This window comes from Cyanistes caeruleus, chromosome Z (assembly GCF_971803275.1).
Source record: "Cyanistes caeruleus chromosome Z, bCyaCae1.hap1.1, whole genome shotgun sequence".
NCBI classification, from domain to species: Eukaryota; Metazoa; Chordata; class Aves; order Passeriformes; family Paridae; genus Cyanistes; species Cyanistes caeruleus.
In genome coordinates this window covers 7511203-7536427 of record NC_141732.1, presented here as the reverse complement: position 1 = coordinate 7536427, position 25225 = coordinate 7511203, and the positions used below count along the sequence as shown (strand labels likewise).

Sequence of the window (25225 nt, the reverse complement as noted above, 5' to 3'; positions counted from 1 at the left end):
ACCTTCTGGTCACCTCAGGATAAGCAGTGAGGGGAGTAAGGTCACAACCCATTGCTCAGGGATGTCACAGTCCACAGGTTGGCCACATCAGCCTCCTCCACCTGGTGCTGTCACAGCAGACCTTCCATCCCTGTAGGTACATGGCATCAGAGAGAAAAAAAGGAATATAATTTCTTGTTTCCAGCTTCTACCTTCCCATATTGCTCCCCCCTTGGTCACCTGCACCGTGTGTCTGTGTCTGGGTGTCTCATCATGCTTTTAAAGTTCTCCCTGGGATACACTGACAGGGCACAGGAAAATAATTCAAAGCAGTGCCAGGAGGCATTAGTGAAATTGGCCAAATAGAAACTTTCTAACACAGTTTTGAGTATTGGAAAGCAGGCATTCTTTATTACACTGCGCTGGTCACTCAGAGGATCCCTCCTCTAATTGAGTTCCCCGAGTGTCAGGTGAACAGAGTTTTTATCGTACACACTGATTACATGTTCATTCGCTATCCCTTCTTACTTTGATGTATATTTATTACTTTATTTTACAAATTTGCACCCATTATTGGAAGTCCTTATAGTTCTTGGGGTTCTGTCTTCAATATCCAGTGTACTTTTTAGGTGTCTGTTCTTCGCCCCTCACTTTTGAGTAAGCACAATATCAATTTTTGCACAATAACTTCTGCTTTGTCAGCCTTGCAGAGCTGAGCTGGCATCCTGCTTTTGTTTTGCACGACTTCTGTTTGCCTAAGTTACATCCTTCATCCACTTCTTCAAGGCTGTGCTGCTCTGTTCTGTGGTCCTTACCAAGTCCCCCCTTTTCTTGAGATGAAGTTCCTTGTGGGAACTTGTTTCTTAATACTTCTATTTCATTTTACAGCATAAGGCCTTATAACAGGTATAGACTGCTATTTTAACAAAGTCCAGGTGTGTAAAGTTTGGTCCAGATTTCTCCAAATCCCCAGGAGATGTCATCTTGAGCTAAGGAGTTTTGGCTCTTTTGATTCTGGAATAATGTATCCACGATTTTGCTCTGTCCATTTCAATGCAGTAAGAGTTGGCAACAGAAGTTGCAAAGGTCCTATTTTGGCTGTAGCAGAGCAGTTCCCCAGTCTTTCAAGCACACCCAAGCTCCTGGCTGGAACTTGTTCACTGTCCAGTCCTGTTGATCTGTTGTCTTGGGGTGACTTTACTTTTAAGATAGCTTGGGGAGCTGGGGGGAAGTTGAAGCTGCTGGAGGCTGATGGGACTTTTTTCTCCTGAGCAATTACTAGCCATTTCTGAGAACTCCCAGTGATTCTGACCACTGAAAAGTGAGATCAACCTGTGAATACCTACCTTAAGACTCAAGACCAGGAATTTCTCTTTCTCTTTTGGTTTCTGGCTTTTGAACAGGTCACAGGGCTCCGGCTCCGGCTCAGCCTCTTCCTCCCCAACCAGGCCGGACAAGGCCGCGGAGGGTGGGGGGAAGGAGAAGAGCAGAGGCAGCCAGCCTGACTTGGTTTGCAGTTTGTGCCACTGAACTGAAACCTGATTCCATGAACATCTGCAGCTTTCCAAGACTTGAACTCTTTTACTACCTGGATGAGACTTGCATATTAATCCTTTTTTCCCAGAGTGAGGGTAAGAGAGAGGGGGAGGGATAATCAGCATGAAGAAGACATGATAAAACCATCAAAGTCAGTGAAGAAAAGAACTAAGTTTTAGATGGGGAAGAGAGAATCAGGAGATGCTTTAATAAGCTGAAATATTTTTCTGTTAAAGTCATGGAGATGAACAATAGTGTTCTGAAAAAAACTCCTTTAATTCATGACAGAGTATATTGTGAGGAATGGAGTGTTTCAAAGTGTGGATTTTGAACAAAAGGTGGAGTAGTTGTGATACAGTGAAGTGCTGGAACAGAGGGGGAGAAGTAATAGTGTAAATTTTGGGGCCTTTGTAGAGGCAAAGAAAAAATTTCTGTTTCCAGAAAGGTTCACAGAGACAGATAATTTTTGCCTTTGAATAACTCATTCTTAAAAATAACATCCCTAGACGCATTTAACCTATGACATACCTCAGAGTGATGTGAAATAAGAAGAGACAACTGATGGCAGTTTTTTTCCGGGCAGCTGGCATCAGAGAAATAGAAAGCTATAATAGAAACAGTTTTCTTGTGAGAAACTCCATAAATTAGCAAAAGAAGACTTCTGTTTCTCTACAAAGACTGATGAAAGGACTATGTCAAGAATTGAGTCTGTCATAAACACTGAAGTTTTTTTGTCTCTGTGTTGTCATGTAAACAAGAGAATGGCTAGGTAGTGAGGGAGAAAAGAGTTGTTCTGGAAGTTTTATTCTGGTGTTCTTATTCTTGTAGTTTTTGTTAATAAACTTCCTTTATTCATTTTAAGTTTTAAGCCTGTTTTGCTCTTGTTCTAATCCATATCTCACAACAAAAAAATAAGTAAGTTTTCTAGTGATTTTTTAGTTGCTGCTTCAAAACCACGACATCTGGAGATCACCACTCCTTGCTGTAAATCCTGTAAAGTTTTACTAAGAGAAATGAGGTAATTATTCAGATCAACCTCTCCTTATATGTGTATGTTTTCTGAAATGTGTGGTACTTGGTAGGGTTTATCATACAGCAGCCCATAGAGGCTGATTTTGCTGGTGTCCCATGGTTGAATTCTAATTTGAAGTAGAGCAACAGGTAAAGCTTGGACCCGTGCCGAGGAGGTTTCCTAACATATTTTGCCTGACTGCAGTTTGATTGTATGATTCATTCTCTCCACTTTGGCACTAGATTGGGGCCTATAGTGAGCATGAAGATCCCAAACTATTCCCAAGGCTTTCCTAACCTCTTTTAGCCCTTCTGCAATAGTGGGAACCTCTCTCTGATGACATTCCCAAAGGTACCCCAATTTAGGTATTACTTGCTTCAACAGTATTTTAGCCCTTCCCTAGAGTGGCTCGTGTGACAAGGGAAGTCTTCTGGCCAGCCAGAAAAGGTATCCACCAGAACTAGGATGGATTTATACCTCCGTGTTCTGGGAAATTCAGTAAAATCCATCTGCCACTATTCACTTGGAACACCTCCAGATTTTATGGCTCTTAGCACTGCATTGTGAACATTAGACTTGTTTCTATTACAAACTATACATTTTTTGAGTCTTGATTGTACAATCTGAGCCATTTCAGATCCAATTATAGATTTTTTGCAAATTTTTCAAAAGTTTTTCAATACTCCAGTGAATCGCTTTATGTTTGCAATTTGCTATTTCACACAAGAGTGATCCTAGGACTACTCTTTGCCCAGTTAGGATAACTGCCAATCTTATGGATCAAACCTTGCTTCTACACTTTCAGTTCTTTGACAATCCCTAGCACTATACTCTGTTTTTTCTACTGGGAGAGGTATCTCTGACAAGAGTGTTAAAATTTTGTTTTCTAACATGTCTTTTTCTGCAGCCTCATTGAGCTAAATATTTCCCCAGTTCCAGTTTGGTCTTATCTACTTGGTGTGCTCTGCAATGCCTGATGGCACCTTCCACTGGTTTCTTGATACTTTCAAGTTGAGCCAAGATTTGTTTTCTGTTTTTGATGGATGTGCCTTGAGATGTCAAAAGGTCCCTTTCTTTCCAGAAGTCCCATTTGCATGTACCACTCCAAAACTTTATTTTGGGTCGGTTCAATTGTTAACTCATTTTCCTTTACCCAATTGCAAAGCTCAAGAGATTGGAATTAGTTCTACTTTCTGGGCAGAAACATCAGAGGGGAGTGCCCCCAGTTTGATTCCCAACCTCGTGTTGTGGAGTCACTGCATATCCAGGTAGCTGGAAAGGAAGATTGAGGACATGGTCCTGTGTCAGCAGCTGCTCCTGCTGCCCACTCTGGCTTTGGCATTTGCTATGCTGCAGGTATGCAGGTGCAGCAGGATTTCCTGGGGGAAGTGGTAGCGCTGCTGACACGGCCCTGAGAGTCCAGGGGCCCATGGCTGTGCCCCCCAGCACAGGGGGTGAGCCACGGAGGGGCAGAAGGGGAAGGGCATTAGAAGGGAGAGAAAGCAGTGTCCAGGGACCGTGTGAGGGAAATAACAATTTATGTCCTTTTGGTTGAATGAAGAGTTCCAAATGCCCTGCTAGAGCTGCTGGTGGATTGGCCTCTTGCAGGGCTGGGGAGAGCCCTGGGGCTAAGGTCCCTTGTCCTTTTGAGGCACCAGGTCCACCTGGGCAAGTGGCCCCTGTTCCAGCCAGGAGCAGAGGTGCTGTTCCTTCTGCCCTGGGCAGAAGGACCTGCCACTGTCAGCCCCTCTTGCCACAGGTCCTCCTGATGCTGGTCCTGCCCTGCAGGGATGGGCACAGGTGGGGAGTGGCTGTGAAACCCAGGGCAGGGGGTTTAACATGAACTGCTCTCAATGAGTTGTCTGGAAGTGAGAGTTTTCCTTTTTCTGCCAACCAAGGCTGTCAGTGTTTCTGTGTTTGTATTAATCAGAAAGATAAGAGTATAGGTTTGTGGTTTAATGGAGAGCAAAGGGGTGTCTGAATTCAATTGATTTCAAATTTTTTTTTTTGTTGTTTTTTTTTGGTTTTTTTTTTTTGTAAAATGACATTTTGTTAATGAAAAGTCTGCAAAACACGCACATCTTTTTGGAAGTGCTCAGAACCCACTGTCTGTGTCCTCAGTACTAGCTGAGTGACCCTTCAGAACCTTGAACTGACTAAGCAAAGGCATGAACTCTTTTGTCTTTGTTTAAAGGAAGAAAAATACCAAACCTGGAAAATCTGACTTATTCAAGAAAGTATAATTCTGTTCATCATTCATTCAGACACCTGTGAAGCCAGGCCAATAATGCTCTCTTCAATGATTTAACACAGCTGATTGACATAAAATCACTTGGAATTTTGGCCTCAACTGTCAATGATATTTTGAATATGAGAAAGTCCATGTAGGGGGGGAACAGAATGCATGTGGACCATTCATTTTTTAAATTTTATTTTCAACACACAGATCCTCTCATTTTTCCTTCTTTAGCCTTAAGCATTAAAGTCAATCATCTGCAGCTCAAATGTAACTGTTTCTGCTCTTTTGCTTAATTTTTTTTTTTTATGAGCTGAAAATATTCAACTGTAATTTGCTTTATAGAATTGTCAGTGTGGGACTGGAAAAAGACCACAGGACTTTTCTCCCACCATAGATTTTTAAATATTTTAAAATATTTTAAAATCTTATTATAAAGATTATTTGGCAATATTTAATTTTTGCTTTCTTTGTAACTTTATTAAGTATGCACTTTAAAACAAGCGCTACCTAGCAGGCTTTCAGTTCAATTACAGCAGCTGCTTTTCAGCTGGCTAATTTTCCTGTAGGACTAGACAAGGAAAGTAATCACTTGCATAATAAATGGAATTGATTTGTGCTAACTAACTTGTAACTATTTGGAAAGTTCCTATTAGAAGCAATCAAAAGAATCAGTGTTACAAGGCAGATGTACCCCTTGACAGATGTTACAGATTGAAATTGAGATACAAGATGTAGTTTGGAAGATAAGTGATGTCCAAAGATGAAAACAACCTTGAAATAGACAAAATTAGAACAACTTTAGGCATTGGGCCTGTAAATCATTAAATATAAGACTAATTACGAGACTTACATAACATAACGCTTGGTACACACATGTAAACCTGTAAGGTTATCCAAAGGACAACGAGGAAGAGGAGAAGCCTTCGCCAAAATACCCCAAAAGAACACTGAAGACCCCCTAACACCAAGTGAGGCATGAGCCATGAAAAAAAATGACGTAAAGTCAGAAAAATGAGAAATAGGAGGAAACTTAGGGGAAACATTAATGAATATGTACAAGCATACAGTATGTAAGTTTAGCTTGAAGTGCTTTGTTTTGTACGTGAGACAGGGTAAGAAACCCCCTCCGTACCCCGGTCAGTTTTGTACGTGAGGTGGGGTGAGAAGCCCTCCCCGTACCCCTGTCGGTTTTGTTTATGCTTTAATCATACTTAATACTTACTGGCAAGTTATATATATAAATTGTATTTTTTATTTAATTGTTTTCTTTTATTAATCTGTATTCTTTTATATCAAATTACTATTTAATTTACTAAATGGTATTAATTTTTATTTAAACTGGTGTTAACTCAAGGCACCTGGTTGTCTGAAATTCAAATTTCATTTATAACACTTGGGAAATTGAATTTTCCACATTGTTGCAGAGTAGGAATGGTATTCCCCAGTTTAGTGCTCACACTGAACCACCTCAGACCATGTGTCACTCACTGACTTCCCCACCACTTTCCCTGTGGCAGGATGGAGAGGAGAAAACAAATAATTACAGATCATGGGTTGAGATAAGAACAATTTACTAGAAACAGCAGTGAAACAAGAGCACAAACAGTAACAACAACACTAAAAACAGAGTGTACAAGAGGTGAATGAGTCACATACGACCACAAAGGACTTGACACACCCCATGACTTACAGCACACTGGCCAAGGAAGAACAAACCCCTTCCATTTCCCCCTGCCATGTGGGAGGTGGCATGCAATTACCCCAAGGTCCTGGCCATGCTCCTCCTGGCTGCTGCAAAAGTTACCCCTGTCCTGGCTGGATCCAGGACACAGGATCTGCCCTGCGGGTCCTGGCTCCTGCTCTGGATGAGAGCCCCCACGGCATCTGCCCCGGTAAAAGGGACTTGAGGACAACCTCCCACTCACTGACATTCCCCCTCTGCCCCTGCCCCAGCTGCCTTTTTGCCTCCACCCCCTTTTATTGCTGCAGCAGTGCTTAGGAGTACTTAAAATGCTCCTTTCCAGTTTTCTTTAAGTGCCTCGTTGCTCTGCATTCTGACATAGACACAGTTTCCAGGTTGATGAGATGTACCTGAGCATGCAGATTCATCAGGGATGGTCAAACCAGAAACCTGTGCAAAGATGAGAGCACTTGTCCCAGAGATAATAGACATGGTCTTAAATTTTCATTTCCTATCATATTATTTTCTCCAGAAAGGATTGCAACTTGGTGAGGTCTTCCATAGAGCATTTAATTTAGGCTGACTTTTTCTTTAGAAGCCATTTGAATTGTGATTCTCAGAAGGGCAAGGGGAAGTGCTTGTGGCCAGTGAGTTTTCCTGACCAATTTTACTCCTTTGTCTTTTTAGACACTGATTTGGTCTCTCAACCTGGCCACTGGGGTATGACCTCCATGGGCTAAATAGGTCCCATTGAACTGGGAATGTTTTGCATAGATTTTGTAGAATTTAAGGCATGAAAAGAGAATCTCTATCTGATGACATTCCAAATGGGATCCCCAACCTGAGTATTATTTCTTGTACTTCTCTAGCTTTGTTGGTGTGGCAAGGAAAATCCTCTGGCCGTGCAGAATACGTGTCTACTAAACCTAATAAATAGCTATATGCCTCTTGTTGAGGTAACTCAAGAAAATCTCTTTGGCATTAAGCTCCTGCACTACTTCCCTTTTTTGTGATAGTTGCTGGCAGTCTTCTGTAAAACTGTGCATTGCTCTGTAAGCAGATTTTACATTTTCTCTCTATACTTGTCACAATCCCTGTCAGCCTAGTGCTAAGTAGCTGCCTTTTCAAATTGTCTACCATGCTTTCAATACCCCAATGAGTTTCTTTATGTTTATCTACTACAATTTATCTCATTGCTTGTGGCACTCTAACTTGTTGGTTTCTTGCTACCCACCACCCTTCAGGATTCAATCAGGCATTAAAAGCTTTTGCCAATTGATTATCTGCATCATGGTATTTTGTGACTGGTTTGGAAAGGTTCACAACTTAGGGAAAAATTGCTTTGTTCTGCCACCTCTCTAGCAGTTTTGTCTCCTACTCAGTAGCTGATGCTGGCTGGTGTTTGGCTGAACTGGTGAGCTTTGCAGTGCATTATTGGTACTTTAGCAGGGAACTGGACACTCCCAAAGCTTTCCATATTTGATTGGAGATCCTGATTCCTTGTAGAAGGATCGAGAAACATAGTAGGATTCACGGCAGTAGGTGTCTTTAGTGCCATGTCTTTAGTTCCAGGAGTACTGCCTGTTACTTTAAGATTCTGCTCAGGGATAACCAGTGACCTCCTTTTTGCTCTAAGCCAGACACAAGCAGATGCAGGACAGAAATTGACATTTATTTCCCCATTAATTTTCAGACCTATTCAATCAGTCAGGACCATGGGCCCTCCTATTCTGATGCACACAGGCCATCCCTCAAGTACATTATTCAGTTCTTTTTTGAGAAATATGCTCCTTTCCACTGGTTCTTTCCTGCATTTCTAGTCTTTGAGCTAAAAATGGATCTACTGTGCAAGGTGAAGGCAGTCATGTATGAAGAGTGCCAAGAGTTCAGTCAATTCTGGTAACCCCAGAGCAGAAGTCATGAAATTTAATATATGAAGAGGCTTTTGGACATTCAGGAGTCCAGTGTAAGTCCTCCTTGATTTCCTTTGGTGTTTCATACAAAGGCTTTTCCAATAGTCTGTAATTGGGGATCCATAATCAACACCATGCAGTCAATCACAAAAAAGGACACAGTTCTTTTCTAGATCTGGTGTTTGACAATTTGCTTTCTTCTTTTCTGTTCCTCAAACTACCCTGTCCTTGTGTGTGTGGAAGCCAGGAGACCTGACATGGACAGATATGGACATGGTCTTGTAGAAAAACACAAAAAAAAAAAAAAAAAAAAGACAAGATTTCTTGGGAAATGAGCTTTGGAAAGTAATACAGGACACATTTTCAATTACATGCTTTTGTTCCCTCCCCCTGTAATGACAAGACAAGGGTTTTGGTGCATGGTTTAAATCAGGAATAAGCTTGTGTATGGGGAAAATGCAAATATAAACCCAGTGTAAAATATTTTTCCAGATGTGTCAGTAACTTCAATGGCCACCAGTAGTCAGCACACCTATCAGCCTGTAATTGTGTTCAGGATCAGTGCAGGCTCTTCCATGTCAGCTCCTCCTGCAGGGCATGTGGGCGCCTGGGTGTGCTGCTGGCTTGCTTTCTTTTAGGAGGCTGGGATGAGGAAGGCTCTGGGGGTTTTTGTCAAGGAGATGATATTTGAGTGACCGTGTACGTGCTCAAAGGCTCACAGACTGACCAGCCCATGGCAGGACTGACCAGTGCTGGGAGGGCTGCACCTTGCTGCCCTGTTTAGAGGTGTTAAGCCGCTCCTTCACCTCGGAGGCAGCCAAGTACAACACTTTTGTGCAGAAACACTCTGTTAGCCCTGGTTTGCACTGCTGCAGCAACTGGGATGGTTGGAGCACCCCTTTCTGCACTTGGAAACCAGCTGAGTCATTCATGGGACAGGGCTGGGAATTCCCCACATTTGCCCATTTGGAATTCCCTCTGCCCCAAGCGTGTCACATCCCACTCCTCAGTGACATCCCACCCAGCCTGGAACATGGAACTCCCCGTTTCCAAGGACACGTGGCCATTGTCACCGGCACACAGCAGGCCCGCTCAGACCCTTCCGTGGCTGCAGCGAGAGCGGAGGTGTCACAGTGCTAGGGAGTGTTGCTCCAAATTCCTTGGTTCTAGCACAAGGTGATCAAGAGGCCAATCCTTGCACTGAGTGGAGGTAATTCTTTACAGTTCTGTGCAGAAAGTGGGGCTCAGTGGTCAATCCAGAAAGCCACCATGACAAGAATCAGAATGTTTTAGTATTTATACTATTTAACAACTAAAGCAATTAGTGTTCTTTGTCTCCAAGTTACCTAGTTCTTCTCATAATCACTATTCCCTCTACTGTTTGGTTATGATCCTGTCACTTCTCATGCTAATTAGTCTGCATGTTCTGTCTCTCTGTTCTTTGTGAGAGCTTTCTGGAGTGAGTGGCCATGGTTTGCCCTGCTGCAATTCCTTTTTACCCCACCAGAGCTGATTCAGCACAGTTGCTGCTTTGGCTTTAGTAGTTGGCTCCTTGTCTTGGGGGTTCTGTCAAATGTCCTTGTGCCCATAAGTTCTGCATTCTTTGTGTCCACCATCAGTGGTACTTCCTTCTTCCCAAGCCTTGCTAAGCTCCCCTAGGTCGGAGATAACTCTTGCCTGTCAAGCCCTATACCTTCAAAAGGCAATTCAGCCAAGAAGTAATTTGCCTTTCCAACACCTGGCCATCACTTAGAGCTTGTTGGCTACTTTCTGTTTCATGGAAATAATCTCCCTTCTTGTTGATGAGCCTTGGAAGCCATAAAGGCCAAAGAGCAAAGAACACCTTTTCCTAACATCAAGTTTACATTTCCCAGATTTTGTGACAGAAGCAGTGGCTGTGTGGGAGCGGGAGCAGCCAAGGCAGAGCTGGATGGCCGAGCAGAGAGCCTGGGCATGATCCACCATGTTCCACAGGTCTCTAATCCACACTGCGCCCCGCAGGGCCCCCAGCACCACTGCCATGCCCGTCAGGGTGACCCAGAGGTCCCAGGACCAACAGGTGAGGGGTGGCTGTCGGGCTCTGGGCGTTTACACCGTGGGGGCTTGGCCGTGGTTTTGGTGTCAGGGGCTGCTGACCCTGCGGGTCCTGCTGTGCAGGGCTGGGGCCCCACTGGTGCTCCAAGGGCCCCTTTGAGGCAGTCGCCCCGCTGGAGGCGATTCACAGGGATGACACCCAGGAGGTGCCAGTGGAAGTCACAGGTTCCCTGATGGAAGTGGCTCTCAAGGATGACATGGAGGAGGTACCAGTGGAAGCTGGAAGTACCCCATGCTGTGACATTCAGTAACCTCATGCTCTGGGCATGGCTTTAGGTCCAAATGCATGGATTTCTCATTGTCCCATGTTTTTAATGGGGTCACTGAAAATGTAAGGATAAATGAAGCCCTTGAACAGGAATTTTTTTTGATATTAGGAGTAGCCATTACTTTATTCCTGGCTCTGGTGCATAGTGGAGAACTTCTGCCACATGCATGCCACTTCCAAAGCTTTTCCACTTATTCATACCTTTTTATCAAACCAAGAAATTACTGTTCATGGCTTCTAAATGACATCATTCTTCTCATTAACTACTTTTCTATTGTATTGGCTTGGATATTGGTGTCACCTTTCTCATTTCTATTAGCCCACATTTTTCAGACTGTTGAATAACTTTTTCCCAGACAAGTTGTTTTGAGCTCTGAGGCAGAAATGTTTTTATTAGTGTTTGTCTCCTGGTAACTCCAACATGTTCTTGGAGGGCTATGAAGCGTAGATTCCAGGTATCCAGCCTTTTACACCTCAGGCTTTGTTCATTGAAGCTTATCAGGGTTAGTTTTGGAAAACGACAACTTCTGGTGGTCTAACAATCCAGTTCTGACAGCTGACTGCCAAAAGGTTCTTAGCTACCTGCTCTCTAAAGTGGGAAATGACAGTGCTTAAGACTGATAGAGTGCTTATGATTAATATACTGCTTATGATTAATTAAACAATTACTTACAAAGTTAATTAAGATAATTAGGTAGGAAAAAATGCAGGCTAAACAAACAATGAACAACTGCATAAGTAACTCAAGCTCATGTTTTGGTCTCTTACATGATTGGTTTCCCTTCCATAAAATGCACAGATACTCTTAGAGCATAGTCCTTTGTTAAGCTGATGTAAAAGGATGTGAAGTTCAGGGGACTCCCTGTTCCCCTTCATGTCCTCTCCCTGTCCCAAGCTCTGCCAGTACTGATGAATGAAACAGAAATATTAATGGAATTGTGTTGAGGCAGCACTTTGTGCAAGTGACATGGATGAAGGATGAACAGTCTCACAAGCAAAATGTAGAAGGATTTCTAAAAGACTGCTGAATATTGCTTTCACAGATGTTTGCAAGTGATCCTCCTATTTCTTGAAAAGTTCAGGCCAATTTCAGATGAGCAGCTTTTCAGCTTCACTGACAGCCAGTTTTGCCTTCAGAATGAAGCCCTTGCATGGCAGTCAGGTGTTTTTGTTAAAAAATATGATTATGCCAAAAGACATTTTAGTGATTTTTAAGCTCCAGTGGAATGCAGCACATTCTGGACTAAGTGATGAGTTCAAGCCAAGCAAGCCAAATTTTGTCACATCTGACTAACTTAGGATAAACTGTTTCCATTTTAACATCTATGCAAATAATTGCATCTTGAGCTGAGGAAATGAGCAAGGGTTTCCATGCCTTTTACAAATGAAGTTGATATTTTGCAGTTGAAGTTGTTCTTGTAGCTGACTCCAGAATGGGTTTCCTAAGTTCCAAATAAATCCCAGTGTGGGGTCCTGCCCCAACTTTGTGATCTTTCTGTGAACCACTCTTGCCAGGTTTGTTAGCTGAGTGCTGGCCGGTTCAATTGCACTCAGGCACTTAATTTCAAGGGAAGCTGGTGCCCATCAATTCCAGCAACTGGGAAAGGATGACTTGGTACTTGAATGCTTGGTTGCATTAGAGGCTAAGTGACGGTCGCTCTCTCAGGGCAGTTTTGTAGCTGGCTGCTTTCAGAGGGAGAATTGTGTCAAAGCAGCCCTTTGTAGTTGATGGGAGAGCAAACCTTTCCAAATTCAGCTCTTGTTTAAAATTAAGGGCCTGCTTAGTCAGCAGGAATGGAGTGCGGGCTGAACGTTTTACAGAAGATTTCTTTTTCTTTTTAGCCAAATACCGGGGAGGTGTCACACACTGGAAGTGCGCAGGTTGTCAAATTGTCTAACCGACTTGGAGGTATGGTTGCTTTTCATATTTTGCTCCATGTCTGTAAGACTTGAAACATGGTAACTCATTTTTGCAGCATATTCTTGAGACAAGGGGAGAGTTGAGACAGAGATCTCAACTGCGGGTGCTTTGCTCTTAGGTCAGCTTTGCAATCTCTTGTCACAATGGCATTCAGCCATTGGCCTGTTTTCCCCTGAGGAAGCCTGCTCGTTCTTCCTTGTTCCCATGCTGATTGACGGCTTGGAATTTTGAGCATTGAAGTCAAGGGTTGCACTACTGCAAGCACACTGGGCTAAACCATTCATCTTAAGTGGAAATTGAAAGAAAATGACTTTGAGGAAGTTGCATAGACAATTTCATCAGGTCAATATGCAAAACTTTGCTTGATTTCATTTTTTGTCTTGGTCATTATTAGGTGACTAATTAGGTTGCCACAATACCCTCTTGGGTTCTTTTCAAGGCAAGTGAAAGGAAAGTCATGATGTCATCTTCCCCATGGATTTTGTCATTTCCCACAAAAAAAACCACTCCAATGTGCTTAGGTGGTGTCGTTTGTTTTTTATCTGTTGTGAGTGTTGTTTCCCCAAGGAGCCTGGCTCCAGGCACACACAAGGTGGACATTGCCGTTGCAGGCACTCAGTGGTGCTGCCTGCAGCAGTGAGCTGAGCCAGGCACAGCCAGCTGCCCTGAGAAAAAGGAGCTCTCACCTGGCTGTGGCTGCAGTCCCCTGCCTGCAGGGACATGCCTGCCACTGGAAGGGCAGCTCTTGCCCTACTTTAGCTCAGTCTAGAGCATTTTATGGCAGCATCATCCTGGCTTTTTGGAGAGACAAAATTCACCTTGCCAATTTCTCATTGGGAATGTTCCGTTTCACATGTGAATGACGATTTGTGTGATTCTTGGTGGTGATTTACATAGATCCTAAGGGCATATTTAACATTTAGTGACTGGGGTCTGAGGACTGGCAGTGGTGGGACAATCATGGAACTTGGGGCCACTTTTGCTTTGGGCTGGCACTGAGAAACACAGGTGAGACAGAACTGGTTGCTGGTAGGCTACAGGGTGCCTCTGCAGCATGCTCCATGCAGTATCAGTTAGGGAGTGGGATTTGTCACAGAATCAGAGAATGTGCGGAGTTGGAAGGGATCCACATGGATATTTAAGTCCAGCTCTGTCCCCAAGAATTCCATCATCCTTTGAAATCAAGTTTCTTGACTTCTCCCAACCTCCCATTTCACACTTCTTTATCTCTTTTCCTTTCCTTTGGGAAAACAAGCAGATGTCAAAAGAGCTGAACCAAGCACTTCATGTCCTGAACCAGAGGGAAAAAAAGCAAAGCCCATGAAGCCTGCAGACAGTGAACAAAATCCTTGCACTGCTGTTTATCACCGACCCTACAAGGACAGGGTGATTCACTTACTTGCTCTGAGGGCCTACAAGAAGCCAGAGTTACTCGCTTGCTTGAAGAGAGATGGAATCAAGGAAAAGGATAAGGGTACCCTTGGAAAGATCCTCCATCAGGTGAGATTGTGGAGTTTGTGACAGCAAGTTTTCCACAGTACTACTCTCTTCTTCCTCATTTTCACTTGTTTCTTTCATCCCTCTTTCAATTAGAAATTAGAAACTAAGCAGTGGCTTATAGAATGCTCCATACACCTAAGTTCAGTTTGTCCATCAACATAGTCCAGATGCCTCAAGCTGCAAGTCCATGTGAGGAAAAGGAAAGAAAACTTCAAAATATTTGAGGTCTTGGTGTTTTGCTAGAATAGCTGGCAATGAGTAACACTTTGTAGGGTTGTTGCTGCTCATGCCTCTTTTAATCCTCTCTCTTTTCCTAGCACTGTTGAACTGTTTCATGCAGTAGCTTCACAGGGGTTCCTTGATTTTGTGAAATGGTTTGTAGTGGTAGCTAAAATTTCCTAGGATAAGTTTGAGAGGAGAGAAGTTTGGAAAGTGCACAGGGCAGCATTTCCTTTAAACAGAGTTGGTGACCTCTCAATGGTACTTGGCTTCTGCTGGGATCTGTGAGGATTGCCTTCCAGGAAAAGGTGTTCCAAGCAAAAGCTCCATGATAAAGGTGGTAGCCCAAATTTGAGCACAGGGTTTCTTTCCTGTCATGTAGATTGAGTCTTCATCTTGCTTGGAACAATGTTATTCAGTGCCTTCTCCAGTGCTCCTCTAACTTCCACTGGTATTTCTTTAGGATAGCCAGTTAGAAAATGCACACTCATGGAAAGATGCAGTGGTTCTTTCCTGCCATTTTAAATATTCCCTCTTCCCCATGGCTATATGTCAAATAGGAATATTTCCTTATTAGGGATGAAAAAAGTGTTTGGAACATAGTCAAGGCAGGAAAGTTCAGCATGGACACAGTTTCAGTTGATCCCACAGGGACTTTTTAAGAACTTGATTGAAGAATTTCATTCCTTGTCATTCTGAAGCTTGTTGCTGTGGTTGCTCAGGGCAGTGGCAGGGTTTTTGCCTGCTGAAGACACAAATTGACAATTTCATGAGAGCCATATTCTACCATCCCAAGTGAGGAAGCCCATTTAGATTTCAAATAGATTAGAAAAATTTCACAGCTCAGCTCCTTAGAAGGTAGAGGGTGAAAACATTTTCTCCTGTTCCACTGCAATGTTTAAGATTGCTTTGGAGGTAATGTCCTGTAGGAGGTGTGAACTGCCTCAAGGTACTGGTTTGCATTCTGAAAGGGCTGTGTGAGCACTGCACACTGAGCAAGCCTGCCTTGCTCAGGCTTTTCCAGATAGCAGAGCAAGTGGGAGTTTCCTTTGTATAAATGTAAAATGGGCAGCCGGAGCTGGCTGAGATGTGGTACACACCCTCTTGCTTCCCTTCAAACACAACCTTAGTTCTGATTTTAAGACAGGAATTCCTAATTCAAAGTAGCTTTGTTACTTTTACATTTTTTTAAGCTGTTGACAGACAGACATAATCACTGACCCAAATCAGCAATATTTATCATGTTTTCATGGAGAAAAAAAGGGTAAATTTTTACAGATGGTGGTGAAGTGTTGATCATGTATTCAGTGTGCTGTAGGGGTCAAACTTTCCTGTGGGCTTTTCTATGGAACTCTGAGCAGGTGTGAAGTGGTGAAGCCTAAACCAGCCCTTTTGATATTAGTGATCTTGAGGTTTTACTACTGCATTTTACCTTTTTGAGTAGACTTGGTAGTTGTCTTGAGGAAGATATGAAGCTCGCTGCTTTTCAAAGGAATACAGCAAGGCATGTGCATGGTCTTCTCATGGCAGCACTTTGCTGGAATGAACCCTGGCTCTGCCACATGAAGAGGGACTCTGGGCCTGACCACAGTTCTATCTTGTAGCACTACATGTTGGTTTCCAAGGAACACTTGCTAGATAGAAATAGAATTATGTGGTTGTTTCTATTTGGTGAAACTTTAATATAGCTGAAAACTCATGCAATAAGGGAATCATTCATCTCTCTACCAAAAGACGTTGTTTAGTTCAAAGTGGGTGTTCACAAATCATTGTTGAGGACCAATTCTATTGCTTTAGTTTACATACAGCACCCATCATGAATGGTTGTTCTCTTAAATGTCTGCCTGTAGGTAGCCAACCTGAATCTAAAGGATAATTCCTACAATCTGAAGGAATATCTGTTGGAAAGCATTCAGAACAATTGGCCTGGCTATACTGATGTAGACAGAGAGAATTTGAAGTTGATACTTTCCAGGTAAGTTCAGTCTTTAGGGGAAGGATAAGAGTCTTTTCAGAAGAAGGCCCTAGGAAATGAAGCCTAGATTCTTAGAGTACGCTGAGGTAGCAGGGACCCATTGGGATCCAACTGATGGCCAACTCCTGGCCCTGCACAGGACACTGCAAGAATCACACCATATGCCCAAGAGTGTTGTTGAAACACTTCTTGAAGCCTTGCTGCACTGACCAGTGCCCTGGGGAGCCTATTCCAGGGCTCAAGCACCCTTTGGGGCAAGAATGTTTTGCTGACATCCAGCCTAAATATGCCTCAACTCATCTTCATGCTGTTTTCTTGAGTAATGACATTGAAGGTCAGATTTACCAGCAAGGAAAGACTTATGGCTGTTGACCATTTAGAGCTTGTAGCCTGAACTCTTGCACCATCCTTCCAGAAAAACAGCTCCATCTCACAACACAAGCAGCACCAGCCAAGAGCCATCTCTGGAAGCTTCTAAGAGATGCTTCAGCAAGGCCTGCTCAGGTAGTTTGTGCATTTTTAACATTCTGGAGTGTGTGTGAAGTTGCAGCACACTTGCTAAATAGCTTTCACACACTTGCTGCTGGTGTAAAAGCTGTGCTGGGAATGTGCAGGACCTGGCCAAAGCACGTTAGTCAGTAATTCTGACTGCTGGCACAGGAAGGTTGTGATCAGAAGAGAGGCTCCTGCAGGGCTCGAGCAGCGGCGTCCTGAGCCAACTTGCTGCTCTGCCTGGAGCCTTGAGCTCAGTCTCCACCCTCAACTCATTCCCTGCAGAAAGGCTCAAAGGATTAGCTGTGCCTGTGTGACAGAAGCACATGAGAAATCTACTGAACATGAGAGGCTGCAGCATGGTGGAGCAGATGGGGCCCTCTCACTCTCTTTCCCCTTTCTCTCTCTTTCACTCTCTTTGTTGACTCCAGCTCCAGACTATGCACATGTCAGGACCAATGCAGGATCTCCAGACCCTTGATATTCTCTCCTGTGTCTCTCTTTTCTCTGCCTTTATTTTTCTCCTGTCTCACTCTGCCTGGGCACAGCATGGCTGTCCTGTTCTGCTCCATCCTCGGCCCTGAAGTTTGCAGTGGGAGTGGGGAGCTTGTGGCTGTGTGCTGTGGCTTTGGAGCCAGCACCTTTGAGAAAGTCCTTGGGAGGTGCTGAGAGATGATTGAAGGGCACTGAGGAAAAGTGAGGGCTCCTTAGTCACCACTTGTGAAATTCTCTTATAAAAATTTCAAGATCCCTAGCTATGAGCTTTTGAGTGTAAAGTGTGGGGTGGCTACTGGAGTGAAGGTCACTCTTGTTGAAAGCACAGGAATTCCTTACATGTGACTGAGGTTTTTGTTCAGCCTGATGAGAATTCACAACCATCACACCTTGCACTGACTGATTGTGGCAGTGAAGATTAATCCTGTCTTTACCACATAAAACCTGAAGACAGTCAGATGCCTCTTTAGTAAATCATGTGGGTGTGTGACAGCAAAAGCTGAGTCTCTTCCTGGTGTGTACTAGTGGAAATTGAGAACTAGACAAAACAGACCAGACCTCTCCCTCTGTGGGGAAATCTTTGATAGTGCTGCTGAAGGGAGTGTCTTTCTCCCACAGCTTGGAGAAAGACTTGCTAAGTCTTAAGATGAGAAAGTAGGAGTGAGATAATGTATTTACCTGCAGTATTTCCTGGTTTCAATGCTGTTTTCAGTTAAGATGTATTTTCAAGCACTGCCAGTTCAGAAATGCTACTTTTTCAGAATGGGTGAGAAACCTGATCTAGATAGATAAATATATGGACATAGATGAATGAGTTCTTTTGTTATTGTTGCAGAAACGGCCTCTGGCTTCTGACTTTAGCGGTCCTGTGATGAGCAAGAAGCGGAGAATTGCTCGCCAGCTCAGTTACAACCAGCCAGCAGCTGATGGCCACTTCTCTTCCTTGCTGCTGCCTTCCACATCCACTTCCACTTTGAACATGTCTCCAAGTGTTGGCTCCGTTTCCCCCTGCACCTGTGAGGTGCAAGAACAAGACAAATTTCAGAGTTCTAGCATCCCAGAGCCTTCTGGGGTGCAGGAGGAGATCCCCAATTCTAATGGAAAGAAAAACCAACTGGGGAGGCTGAAGCAGTTGTGTCCCTCAGAATTCGATGAAGGTATTAATGTGCTGCCTTTCCTAAGTCCTGGGTGGATAACTGTGGTGTAAAGATTTGGTTATTAAGAGAAGCTTCTGCCCAAATTAAGGTGTAAGTGCAGCCCTTTTCCAGTGTCAATAGCAAAAATGTTATTCAACAGTTAATACAAACTAGGGAGATAAAAAGAAATTAGGGAAGAGAGGCAGGGTGGGAGAAGAGTAAGACATTAAGTAGGAAGATATCAGTACCACCTGGATTCTGTGTTGTTCAATTGGTCCTTCTTCCCTCTGGTCTTCTTGGTGGTGGGGGTTCCCAAGTTGCTCTGAAAGTATCACCTTTATACTGGCTCCACAGAGTGCTCACAGATGTTCCCACACCTTGGGCTAGAAGTGATGGAAGCATTTATTCCCTTACCCACAGTCTCTCCAGTGGAATGTTTGTCTGGTGTCCTAATTGCAAACCTTCAGCACTGTTAGGCCAAGGCTGGTGCTTTCCTTCATGCCATCTGTGCTTCTCTTAAATTCCCCTTGTGCTGCCTTATCTCTTATGGGAACATCTGTCTTGGACAGTGTTCTCAAGTAGATAATTGTGTTCTTGCACCTGCTGAAAGTTCCTTCATGTATGAAAAGTTCATACATGAAGGCACTGCTCTACATTTCTGTTCTACCATTATTCCTTGCTTTATGGTCATGAAAAATCCAGACTGCTTTTTCTGCCATTGCATTCCATTGTAACTCTTGGTTTAAAAGACAGCAGCAGCAAAGGCCAGAATCTGTGCTGCTGCAACCTTATCTAAAACTATCTTAATTTTTAGAAATTCTCCCTCTGTAGTGTAAAACCAATCAAGAAGAAAGAAATGTCCAATAGATTGCTGTTGGGAGAACCTGGTTAAAAGGAAGAGCCAGGCACTAGAAAGTCACAGGGATTGGATTTTTTTCTTTTCATTTGATTTCTAGTAAACACACAGTTGACTCAGACAGTTGATTGAGCCACCACTTTTTCCATCAGCAGCTTTTCAAGTCTGCATGCTGGAGATAGAAACCTGTCAGACGTTTACTGCAGACTAGTTTACTGAAACATGTAAGCATCTCAATGATTTCATCACTGTTTGTTGAACTCAGCCTTTCCATGAAAACTCCATGGAAGCTACAAAACCTGGCTTGTGGTTTCCTGGAGTTGTAGTTTGAAGTGGCCTGGGAGCTCCTCTCCATCCTAGCTGCAGAATTTCTGTCTTCAAAAGCTCTAGAAATGGTACAGACTGAAAACAGCATTGAAAAGCTAAACAGAAAATCCACAAGGAGCACTTGATTTGTCATCAGAGGGACACACCCAGTAGGGCAGAGTTCAGTTGCTTTGTTAAATCTATGTCTTGTCCCTTTTGGAGGTTGAGCTCGCAAATGACAAGGGTTTTTTAGCCTGGAGGCATGTCTACTCTTGAAGTGGTGCTGTGCTTGTAGAGACAGGTGCCTTGAGACAGTCTTTGCACATTTCTTCTGCACATACACATGGTAGCTGCAAACCTTGCGATGTCTTTTGGAAAGATTCCTGCTTGAGTCTCTAAAGATGTGAGCATTGTTCTTCAGAAGCCTGTTAGAAAATTCTGCCCAACTGCTGTTGGAAAAATCTGTACTGTGTTTCAAGTTGGGGCTTAGGCTGAAGATTTTGTGTGGACTGAGCCATGAGAGCAAATGCACTTTTGGAAATGAAATGCCCACCCCAAAGCTTACCAGCTCTATTGAACATACTGTGATTATTGCTATTTCTGTCCAGTTTAATTACCCCTTTGACACTTCTGTTTATACTTCTGCTATACCATGTAGCAATGCAGAACCTGTAGAACAAAGTGACCATCCTCTTTCTAAACCCTGGGACTTGGCTACTGTGGAGAAGGTCACATGTGCCCTCCTATGATAAAATGCTGTGAGAAGGAAGCTCTAAAAGGACTTGTTCAAGCCAATACAGTGGGTGTTTTTGGATATTTAAGATTATGTAATCAAGATCCTACTTTTCTGCAGGCGAAACAAAAGATACTTCCATTGCCTCTACATGCTCTGCAACAGCCAACCAACCAGACGACTTGAGGCGAGTAAAATTGCCATTAACCCTTGCCACTCTCAGTGGGGTGCAGTGTCAAGCTGTTTCCTGTGTGGAAAGGATAAGTTGGGGAAGGTTTGGCTGGGCCTCCAAGGCTCCAAGCTGAGATGAGCGCCGAGGTGGGTTAGGCCTGGAAAGGCCCTTCCTTGCTGCAGTGCAGGTGCCCAGGGCCAGCTGCAGCAGTGGTGCTGCATCCTGTCATGGGATTTGCAGTGCAGGAGGGGAGGGGGAAGTGTGTGTGTGTGTGTGTGTGTGTGGTATAAAGCAGTGGGAATTGCTCTCAGCTTCTGTCAGAGCTGTGATGTTGGCAAGGGCAGTCAGGCCTCCTGCAGCCCTTGGGCTCTGGGGAAGCTGCGGCCTTTGGGGCAGGTGCGGCAGGGCCCTGGCTCATATTGGATACAGCCAGGGATGTTCCGTGGGGAGGCTGAGGGCAAGGTGGGCCCTGCAGGGGAGCAGCTGAGGGAGGCCTGTGGTAGGGCTCTTGCTAGGGGATGTCCCTGGGCAAAAGCCAGTAGTCCAGGCTATTGCTTCTCCGCTACCTCCCAAAATGTTGAAAGGCCTCTGCAGTTCTCTTTTCAAAACCATGCAGCACACCAGTCAGGTGCAGCTGGCCTGGGGTGCATCATTGGCACAAGTTGTCTGTCTTGGTACTGAATTTCAAGTTGTTAAAGATTTCCTGCTTGTAAATATTAATCTCAGATGCTTTGAAGGATTCATTCCCATGAGGAAAGAGTTCTTGTCATCCAAAAAGAAGCCTGTCTTCAGGGCCAGAGGAGCAGAAGTACTGGTGTGGCAGTGTTGAAGTGATATCTATTATTCTCATTGCCACTTCATCTTGAATTTGTGTCATGAGTTTGATAGAACTGCACTTGTGTTGATTTGAGGGGGAAGGGAATGAAGAAGGCTTTACTCCCACCAGTGGCTCCAAGCTTTAATGAGCTTTGTCCTCCTTAAGAGGTGATGTGGTTTGGGGTTTAGTTGTGGTTTCAGACCAGTCTCCAGTTTGTTCTTCTGCCTCTGATACAAGTGCCTCTTTTCAATGGTCAGTGATGTAACTGCTGCTCACTAGAAAAATGAAATTTTATCCTTAACTCTGCTTTGCCGTTAGACAGACAAAAATGGAGCTCAAAAGTCCAACTCTGCACCCAACTCAATAGAAATGCAGTCCCTGCCAAAATAGTATTGCAGATGGATTTTCAAAACGAAATGTAAATGAAAAAGTTTTCCTACCCAGAAAGAAAGAAGATAAAATTAGGAAATATTTCTCCTCTCCCTGAAGATGCTGTGTTTGTTAGTCCTTTGACATTGGAAATCAGTACTGATATTTCCTAAATGTGATCCACTTGCTAAGGAAGAGAACCTCTACAATATAAAACAGTAGTTACTAGGTGTCATAGAAATGTGGCAGATTTTTAGAGCTACCTGACTTCATTCTCTTGAAGCACATCAGCTTGTATGTAGAATCATTGAGTCCCAGAGTGACTGACTGAGAGTTTGGGGGTCTGTGTTTGACATTCACGACGTGCTTGGTGTAACAGTGTAAGTGTGCTTTCTGGAATAGAAACATATCAGAATGTTCTCTTAGAGTACACTCCTAGAAAAATAGTCTGATTTTTCCGTTAGAAAATACGTAGCCATAGTCTCCTTGGACCAACGCCAGCGCTACAAGGATGACTTCAATGCAGAGTATGAGGAATACCAAAATTTATATACTCGGATTGACAAGATCAGAGAGCACTTCACACAGCTTCAGGAACAATGGAAGTCTGTGACCGCAGGCTCTGAAGCCCATCAGGTACAGAAGGATAAAGCCATGAAGACTGTGCTTCATCAGAGCAGTCCTTTGGATTCCCTGGAGCTGCTCAGTGAGATGCAGGGAAACTGAGGAATTGGCATATATGCTCAGACACTGCTTGGGCTGGGTCAGATTTTGGCAAGACCCTGCCCATAAAACGCTGTTTGAACTGTCTGAGAACAATCCATACGGTGAGAGGTGTCCCAAGCAGAGTCTTAGAGCATGTGCTCCTTCTGGTGCCTGTTGAGAGGCTTAATTGCAGATCTTGGGTGACACTGGGAGTTGGGGATTTGTTTTTGTAAACCTCCCAGAAGAGTGGTGGCTCACAGAGAAGAAAATCTCGGGAGTCAAATGGAGTGCATTTGTAGTGCTTTAGTAAAGTTTGCATTTTATGGTGGTAGTGAAACATTCTTTGTGTGTTTTTTCTTGAAGATGCTGCTTCATCGAATCCTAGCAGAATATCATCAGATACAACAGGTATGTTTGACACCAGATCTGCAGAGCGTGGTTACTGCTGAGTCTGGCTCAAGGCCTTTTTAAAGCACAGCACATCTTGTAAACTCTGCAGAAGTCTTTGCATGCCCTAATTTTTTTATTTTTTTTTCTCCTTCATAGGGTAGCCCCAGCTACTTTGAATTGAAGAACAGGTGCCTGTACCTCCACAACAAGCTGTCACATATTCAGAGCCTCATATCTGAATTTGACAAGCATTAAGTGGAGTCCTGGCACCAGGCAACTGCTTCAGCCAGAAATATCTATGAACCCTGGATTTTTTATCACAACTAGAAGATTAGGTTTTTAGGATTATTTACATTAGTATTGAACAGTAGGTTATGTTAGCATTGAGCAATAGATGACTTTCTAAAAATGTAGAATTAGTTCAAAGAAGTTGAGTAAGTTAATGGATTTCAAAGATGATCTTATTGAACTTTAAGAATAAAGAAATTTCCCTTGTGACAACTCCTTCTCTCATTGTTGCTTGTATCATATTGAGGTGGCTTTTTTCTTCTGGCCAATTATTTTCTCCAAGACGTATGTTTGTCTAGTGAAATAAATTTATCAGGAAAAGGTTGAAACCCAGTACCTCCACTATGAGGTTGCCCACATTTTAAGAAAATATTAGAGGAAATGGCAATTCTTTATGATACATATAGGGGTGTTTTCCAACCGTTCTCCTTAATGCACACTCTTTGCCTTAAGTGGTCCAAAGAGTAGGAGTTTGGACAACCCCCTCCCCCAGTCAGCTTGTTTGGGAGGGTTACAGAGGAATGTGTTATGGGCTGCTCTAAGCTGTCAGCTGAAGCAGCTGCCAGGACTGCCTGGAGATCATGGCCTCATCTTGTCAGTGAGCCAAGGAATATCCAGATCTTTTGCAAGTGTTCTATAAAACACATGGAGAAGTGTTGGAGGCAAGGCTCATCAACAGATTTTAAAGAGAAAGTGGCTTGAAATGTCTTTATGGAGACTCTGTCTGTTTTATAGTTTTTTCCAAAATAATCTGTCACAACCAGTCTTTCTAGAGAGACACAGATATTGATTCCTGCACAGACCTAAAAGGACTTTGAAGTCTAGTCTTTTACCTAAGTCTCGTGCCATTAATTTCTTCAGCTGAAAGGGTAGAGGTGTGTCCATCAATGCCATAACCTTCTTCTGGGGAAGGATATGAAATTGACTGAGGAAGGACAATATCTGGCAACATTCAAAGGGGCTGTGAATGCCCCTTTCTTTCTTGGAGACTATTTCACCAATTCCTCAATTGTCTGCATGCCTACAATGTTTAGCCCCCTGTATGTGAGACATCTTGGGGTGTTTTGAACACCTGATCCATTGTTGCCCTTCTGTTCTTTTTCAAATGAAATTCAAGAACATGTCACCTCCTATAAATCCTGACGTCTCACTATATTGGGGACAGTGAGGTAGTAACGACATGGTGTCTCTTGTGATTTGAACAGTAGAGCAAGGTTTATTACTGCAGATCTTGTTTTATAAACAAGTATGCAAAGGTCCAGAAAAGTAAAATTCTTATTGGTCAGTAAACTAAGACATTACCATCATTGGTCAGTGGTCTACACCACCCCTTGACCTTCTCTTGCAATAAAACAAGAAACTGAAAACACCTGCAAGGCTGTCTTCTATTTCTAATGATTATTTGGATTCCTCCTTATGATTTCCTAGGCTACTTTCTCATTCAAGCCTGAGAAAGTTATGTGACTTGCTTTTCCACAGACACTGGATTCCCTGCTTGCTGCTTGCATTTAGCATCCACAGCCTGAGACTTGGGTCTTGCTTTGTCTGGGCCAGGAGCTGCTCCTACAGCTCGTCAGTGCAGCAGCACAAGGAACGGTGACGTGGGGAGCACGGGGTGAATTCTGCTGGGGTGCCTTCCCTTGGGCACTTGGGGACTGCTGCTGGTGGACGGAGCATGCAAGAGTGCTGCTGTTGAGAGTGTGGGCTGAGACAGAGGTTTTACAGGCACATCCTTATTCTGGGTCACATTTCACTCTTGCTGTCAACTGCCTTTAGGATGTGTAATGTCCACATACTCCTTAGACCTGTGTGTTTCTGGCTGTCATTTCTGTCCACATCCCTATAAAACCAAAGGAGAAATAAAAAAACAGTCTATGCCAAACAGGAAGAAAATAAAAACTCAACAGCCTTATATGGAAAAAGAGCTTCTGAATATTACAATTAGAAAGACACCAATTCAGTAAATTACAGTTGCTTTATATACCTGTTAAAAATGATTGTATGAGCTTGGGAGGTTCAGTGTAGCTTGGATTTAAGTCTGCAAGTTCATAGCTGGGGAACAAAGCAGGAATATCCCTGAAGAGCAGAAGGCTGCTGGAAACTGCTGGGAGTGGGGCAGGGCACAGTGT

General features: G+C 43.5%; 1 protein-coding gene across 6 annotated transcripts; it reads left to right on the top strand.

The window, feature by feature from the left end:
- On the top strand, nt 1-23309 carry LOC111942803 (RNA polymerase II elongation factor ELL2-like). Of its 6 annotated transcripts, XM_086867849.1 has the most exons (11): nt 9429-9570; nt 10235-10419; nt 12565-12631; nt 13902-14143; nt 16213-16337; nt 16753-16841; nt 18160-18481; nt 20476-20542; nt 22178-22349; nt 22782-22826; nt 22965-23309. In XM_086867849.1, exons 7-11 carry the CDS (start codon nt 18196-18198, stop codon nt 23061-23063), a joined length of 669 nt encoding a protein of 222 aa, XP_086723975.1. In that variant the 5' UTR covers nt 9429-9570; nt 10235-10419; nt 12565-12631; nt 13902-14143; nt 16213-16337; nt 16753-16841; nt 18160-18195; the 3' UTR covers nt 23064-23309. The 6 variants fall into 6 exon arrangements, 2 of the variants coding, with proteins under 2 accessions (XP_086723975.1, XP_086723976.1); XR_015280341.1 differs by lacking the exon at nt 9429-9570 and adding an exon at nt 1-132 and having other exon boundaries at nt 20476-22349; XR_015280340.1 differs by having other exon boundaries at nt 9455-9570; nt 13899-14143; nt 20476-22349.
- Nucleotides 23310-25225: the final 1916 nt, after the last annotated feature.